Raw genomic sequence first — 6,476 nt, 5'->3', positions numbered from 1 at the left:
TACTGACCCCTCCATGTAAGCAACTCCCGTTTGCGGGAGGAGAGGAAGCTCTACCTCAGGGGATTTTAAGGATCAGACGTGACTTCCGTTCACCTGGCACTTAGCAGCCGTCCTTCCACCGCCCCAAGTTCTCTCCCAGCCCATCCCCCTAGATGCTACGTCACGGTCACGGTCACGGTCTGCAGGTGATCTTTGCCCCCAAATCCCGTGTGGACCCGCTACCACCCATGTGCCGAAACCAAAACCACTCGGTTTTAGGACCGGAAGGCTGATTTAGTCCCTGCTGCTCCCAGCGGGGAACCCCACCGACCCGCCGGTTCGCCCCACCCCGCCTGCTGCTGCTCACAGGGGTCAGAGACCACCCTCCACACATCTCGCCGGAGGCTCGGTGAAGAGCCAGAGAATAAGCGGATTTCAGATGGGATGGAATTAGAGCTGCTCAAGAACGCGGGAGACACAAGGCTGAGGTATTAAGGAGCTATATTTAGGGCATAAGGCAGGTCTTACGAACACTACAGAAAAGCCGTTTGGACGTAAAAATCCAAGGAGAAAGGAGTCATTAGGAAATGTAACATAGGACACAGAACGCATGTTGTGTGATGGTCCCTTCTCTTCCGTGTGGTTCCAGACTATGCTCCTGACCCCAGAGCCGCCACCTGAGCGCGCACTGGGAAGGTCACAGACGACTTCAGGCCGGCAACGTCAACCACCGCCCTCCGTCTCCCAGCAGGCAGCATGTGTGCACCCCAATTTTTTACAACCCGGGGCCGCCCTGTATTTTGGAACCCCACTTCCCCACACAAAACATTTTCGCAGAGCTTTTTTTAAATTTGTTTGTATTTGTTACAACCTTTTAAAGCAGAATGTGTCTCGAGCACTACATTTCCACTCACGAAATTGCGGAGTTATTTCCCCAACAGCTTTGCAACGCGCCTAAGCAGCCTTCGAATTTCGCTACTCTAAACAACGCTCTTCTCTTTGGAAAACAAGCCCTATAGTTACTCCCATCAAGTTGGTTCGGTTTAACACACTAGTTTCTAGAGGCCTGGTACATGCAGCAAATAACTACAGGGGACAGAAGATTTGAAAAGTAAATCCTAGAAGGTGAAAGTTGTTTCAACCGAGATTTTTCCTTTAAACACCAAGGTATAGCTCAGAACACTTCAGTGACAGACGAGTTTGGTCTTACTAGGGAATCCACTTGTCGTGAACACTTCAGACCACGCGGTTCACGGGAGGTTACGTACACCTTGCGACAAACGTTACCTTGTCCTGGAAGAGCAGCCAGCGTGGCACTAAAAAAAAACAAAACAAAACAAAACCCAAACAAACAAACAAAACAACTAGCCGGGCTTTAGTTTCTACGCATCACAGTATCACACTCGAACAGAAAGAAATCTTATCTTCCCCGTAAGTAGCTCTCGTCATGCCTTACAGATTTTTAAAACGTTAACAAAAATAAAGAAAAAACATCCTTGAAAATAGATCGTCGGAGGGAACGGGATAAAGCATCGAGTACATATACAAGGAATCCTCGGGGCGGCGCTCAGTCGACCTCTTCCATGCGCGACGTGTCGTCGTCGCCTTCCAGGGGTGGCATCTCCTCGGTCACCGCAGCACTGCTGTCGTCGGCGGTGGGGTCATCTTCGTCGATACCTTTTCGGAAAGGAAACCCTCAGGTTACACGGTCCCGAACCAGCGCCTGGCGTCGGCCCGGCGCCACTCTCAGGGGGGCTCTCGCGAGATGACCTCTTCGTCAGGGGACCCTAAGGGGTTTCTCACACAGGGTGCCTGGCAAAGCTTACCCAGACCAAGTTTGATCATCCTGTAGATCCGGTTAGCGTGTGTCTGTGGGTCTTCCAGACTGAAGCCAGAGGACAGGAGCGCGGTTTCGTAGAGCAGGATGACCAGGTCTTTCACGGACTTGTCGTTCTTGTCCGCCTCCGCCTTCTGCCGCAAGGTCTCGATGATGGAGTGGTCGGGGTTGATCTCCAGGTGCTTCTTCGCTGCCATGTAGCCCATGGTGGAGTTGTCCCTTAGGGCCTGGGCCTTCATGATCCTCTCCATGTTCGCCGTCCAGCCGTACGTGCTCGTGACAATGCAGCACGGGGAGGTCACCAGTCGGTTTGACACAACCACCTGCAATGAAAACGCGAAGTGAGGACTGGGTCTAGAAAAGTCCCTCTACCACAGCTTTATCGTAAAACGGACGGAGGGACTCCCGCTACTGTATTCACAAAATGCGAAATACCACACGCAGACCCAAGTACCCACAACCCTCTTCCTGCACATCCTGACACCTTTTAGCTCCTTCAAGACGGTAGAGGGCCTTCCTGCTCATTTAACGGGCCTAATTTTCCGCTTGTGTCATACTGTGAAAGCCGAAAACTTGGGAGAAAGGGGCTGTATGTTCGGACAACCTGAAAAACACCCACGGGCCCTTCAAGATCACGCCCACAATGAGGAAACCCAAGTGGAAGGAAACCACGTTCACCCACCTTTTCCACTTTTTTCTCCAAGATGTCCTTCATGATCTTGCACAGGTTTTCAAACTTTGTCTTCTTCTCCTCCTGTTTCTTTTTCTCTTCTTCATCTTCTGGAAGTTCCAAGCCCTCTTTGGTGACGGACACTAAAGTCTTCCCCTCAAATTCCTTCAGCTGTTGGACACAGTACTCATCGATCGGCTCGATCATATAGATCACCTCCAGACCGTGCTTCCGAAGACGCTCCACAAAGGCCGAGTTCGCCACCTGGTCCTTGGTCTCCCCTGGGGCATTAGCAGAAAGTTACGACTTCGCTTAACAGGAAGCGGTGTCGCTTCCTCCGGACTCTTCCCAGTCTCGTCAGCTCGAACCACAGACGCGCCCACAGACGTGGCGCACGCGGTCTGGCCGCGGTTAGTACCCAGGAGTTGACACGGGACCCCACGTGCCTAGGGAACACACCCACGGTCGCCAGGCGGTGCCCGGAACAAGGCCACGACGGCACGCCGCTCACTCACCTGTGATGTAGTAGATGTGCTTCTGGTTCTCCTTCATCCTGGTGCAATAGTCCTTGAGAGACACCATCTCGTCACCAGAGGCAGACGTGTAGTAGCGCAACAGCTCCGACAGCTTCTTCCGGTTCTGGGAGTCCTCGTGGATTCCGAGCTGAAAGACAACGTTCGCATCAGGTCTCCTCTGCGTCAAAAAAGTCACCGAGAACCAGAGAAGCCGGTTTGATTACCGCTGGGAAAGATCAGGCTCTTTCCACGAACCTTAATGTTCTTAGAGAACTGCTCGTAAAACTTCTTGTAGTTCTCTTTGTCTTCGGCCAGTTCGGTGAAGAGTTCTAAGCACTTTTTGACCAAATTCTTGCGGATAACTTTTAAGATCTTGCTCTGTTGCAACATCTCCCGGGAAATGTTCAGGGGAAGATCCTCGGAGTCCACCACACCTCTAATGAAATCTGGGAAAAAATAAAGTCGCCCGCGGGACAAAAATCAACAAACTCCTACACCCCAAAAACCAAAGGGGATTTCCTGCCCCACAGGCCCGAACCAACGCCCCGGAGAAGAGAGGTCCCCACGCTCGGACTTCACACCCGATCGTCCTCGGTACTCACTCAGGTACTCCGGGATCAGCTCCTCGCAGTTATCCATGATGAAAACTCTGCGCACATACAGCTTGATGTTGTTCTTTTTCTTCCTGTTTTCAAACAGGTCAAAGGGAGCACGTCTTGGGACAAAAAGCAGGGCTCTGAATTCCAACTGTCCTTCGACCGAAAAATGCTGTAATAAAATACACGCCAAACCATCAAGTAATGACGCAAGCGACTTTGACTTCAACTAGAACTCTCGCGGCGACAACCGAAAGCACTTCCAGGGAGAGGTCAAGGGCTGGGATGGCCAAGTGCTCAGCTACGACCCTCGATTTGACAAGCTCCGACAAGCCACCTGCAGAAGCAGACCAGCTCTGAAGCACTTTGACACTCACCTTCACTGCCAAGTGATCCTCCCAGTCGTTGGTCAAGCTCTTGTAAAATTCTCCGTACTCTTCGTTAGTAATGTCGTCAGGGTTTCTGGTCCAAATAGGTTTGGTCTTGTTCAGTTCTTCTTGATCGATGTACTTCTCCTTGATCTTCTTCTTCTTCTTCTTGTCTCCGTCCTTCTTTTCTTCCTCCTCCTCATCGGAACCAACATCTTCTATTTCAGGCTTGTCATCGGACTCCTTCTCTTCCTTTTCTTTTTCTTCCTCTTTCTCTTCCTTTTCTTCAGCCTCATCATCACTGACCTCTTTATCCCGCTCCTTCTCCACCTTCAAAAGAACATGGGAGATCACGTCACCTTTTGCATTCTGGAACTAAATGGAGCGTATGCGCTTATAACCAAAGCCCAAATTAATCAGCCACACTCAAAGGTTTGGTTAAATAACCAGAAAACCACTCAGTAACGTTTAACGCGTCTACCTAAAGAATCCTGGGTACCTTGATAGTACAACAGAACTTCAGACTAGCCGGGTAAACACAAGTTTGGATTTTTACCTCAGTAGTAGATTCAAGAACCACCTTAGTTTGTTAACTTTACATAAAAAACAAGGACACTCACAAAGAGAGTGATAGGATAGCCGATAAACTGGGAGTGTTTCTTCACAATCTCCTTTATTCTTCTTTCCTCCAGGTATTCCGTTTGGTCTTCTTTCAGATGCAAGATAACCTTTGTTCCTCGACCCATAGGTTCACCTGTAAAGGAAGGAAAAAAGCGGACTCCACCTCAATCTGAATGGGCAAACCAAAGTGTTGGGGGGGGGGATCACAATTCAGCTCCCAATGCCATCCACACCCAACAGCTTCTGAGCACGTTTAGGAAAAGGGGTTAACACTGCTGTGGATGAAAGGCGTCCCATGGGAGTTTAACTGCCTTGCCCCAGCAACATCAGTAACCAGATCCCTACCATCGCACCATCATGTGCTTACCAGGCATGCTCCCAAAGAAGTCAACGCATTTTTACCAATTCCACAGCATCTTCAAGGGCCCCCTTCCTACAGCACCCGACCCTCCCCCGCGTGACCGAGTAAATCATTCCACCAGGTGCCTACCCGTATCAGTCCTGACTGTGAACGATCCTCCTGCAGAAGACTCCCAGGCGTACTGCTCATCATCGTTATGCTTGGTGATCACCGTCACTTTCTCGGCAACCAAATAGGCAGAATAGAACCCGACACCAAACTGGCCGATCATAGAAATATCCGCGCCAGCCTGCAAAGCTTCCATGAACGCTTTGGTCCCAGACTTGGCGATAGTACCGAGATTATTGATCAAATCGGCCTTGGTCATGCCAATCCCGGTATCCACAATAGTGAGGGTTCGATCTTGCTTGTTTGGAATGAGATTAATGTGCAGCTCTTTCCCGGAATCTAACTTGCTGGGATCAGTCAAGCTCTCGTATCTGATTTTGTCCAGGGCCTATCGGAGAAACACATGCCGGTGAGCACAGAGCTCCCGGAGGGTGGGACGCACACAGGGGGACCGCGACCCCGTTCCCCAAGCCGACACTCACATCGGATGAGTTGGAAATCAGCTCGCGCAGGAAAATCTCTTTATTCGAGTAGAAAGTGTTGATGATCAGGGACATCAACTGGGCGATCTCCGCCTGGAAGGCGAACGTCTCCACCTCCTCCTCCTCCATCGGCTGGTCTTGGGTCTGGGTTTCCTCGGGCATCTGCAGAGGCCGCGGGGCCGGTTACGCGGCGCCACAGGCCTCCGGGAGGCCCGGCCCGCCGACAAAGGATGACCTCATTTCCAGCTGCGACGCCGAGGCCCGCGCGCACGCCGCCAACGGGCGCCGCAGGCCCGCGGGGACCCCCGCCCGGAGCCAGAGCGCCGGGGCCGCGGCCGGGCGGGGGTCCCCGCGGCGCGCCCTCCCCACCGCCCCTCCGGGCCCTCGTACGCGGGCGGGGGTCGAGGCCGCAGCAGGCCAGAGGCCTCCGCCGCCCAGAGCAGTGCCGCGCCGCCCCGCGGGGCCCGGGGACCCCCCGGGAGCCGCCTCCGCGCCCGCCGCCCCCCCCCCCCACAGGCACCCCCCAGTCGCCCCCTCACCTCGGCTAAAGGACCACACGGGCTCGGCGACGACGCAGCACCAGGACGCAGAAGCAACTGGCGCGCCGCCCCCGCGCTCCCTTTATATAGACGCGGGCCCGCCCGGCGCGCGGCGCCTTTTCCAGAAGCCTCCCGAACCTTCCGGAAGAACCCTCCCCAACCGCCGCCGCGGCCGCGCGCCTGCGCCTGCGCCTTGGCCACGGCCCCGCCCCTCCCCCGGGCGCGCGCGGGCCCGCCCCGAGCGCTCCACCCCCAACGGCCGCCGCGCGCGTTCCCGCGCCCGTCTCCATGCGCCTGCGCAGCCCGGAATTCTCGCGAAGGTCTGGCGCCTTCCGGGGCTACCGCCCCCAGCCCTGCCTCCCGCCGGCGCCCCTGCCCCCTCTACCCCGGGCGTGCGCCG

The 6,476-nt window shown here is 54.3% G+C and overlaps 1 protein-coding gene across 1 annotated transcript; it reads right to left on the bottom strand.

The window, feature by feature from the left end:
• Window positions 1–463: 463 nt before the first annotated feature.
• Window positions 464–6,195, bottom strand: HSP90AA1 (heat shock protein 90 alpha family class A member 1). The gene is made up of 11 exons (XM_047080079.1): window positions 6,077–6,195; window positions 5,538–5,699; window positions 5,077–5,443; window positions 4,586–4,719; window positions 3,975–4,295; window positions 3,604–3,769; window positions 3,257–3,447; window positions 3,002–3,149; window positions 2,499–2,767; window positions 1,806–2,139; window positions 464–1,656 (listed from the first exon to the last, which is right to left on the bottom strand). Exons 2-11 carry the CDS (start codon window positions 5,697–5,699, stop codon window positions 1,547–1,549), a joined length of 2,202 nt encoding a protein of 733 aa, XP_046936035.1. The 5' UTR covers window positions 6,077–6,195; the 3' UTR covers window positions 464–1,546.
• Window positions 6,196–6,476: the final 281 nt, after the last annotated feature.

The sequence above is a fragment of the Lynx rufus genome, unplaced genomic scaffold (genome assembly GCF_022079265.1).
Source record: "Lynx rufus isolate CCGP_SWC_20201006 ecotype Redwood Valley unplaced genomic scaffold, mLynRuf1.p SCAF_17, whole genome shotgun sequence".
NCBI classification, from domain to species: Eukaryota; Metazoa; Chordata; class Mammalia; order Carnivora; family Felidae; genus Lynx; species Lynx rufus.
This window is presented reverse-complemented; position numbering and strand designations above follow the sequence as displayed.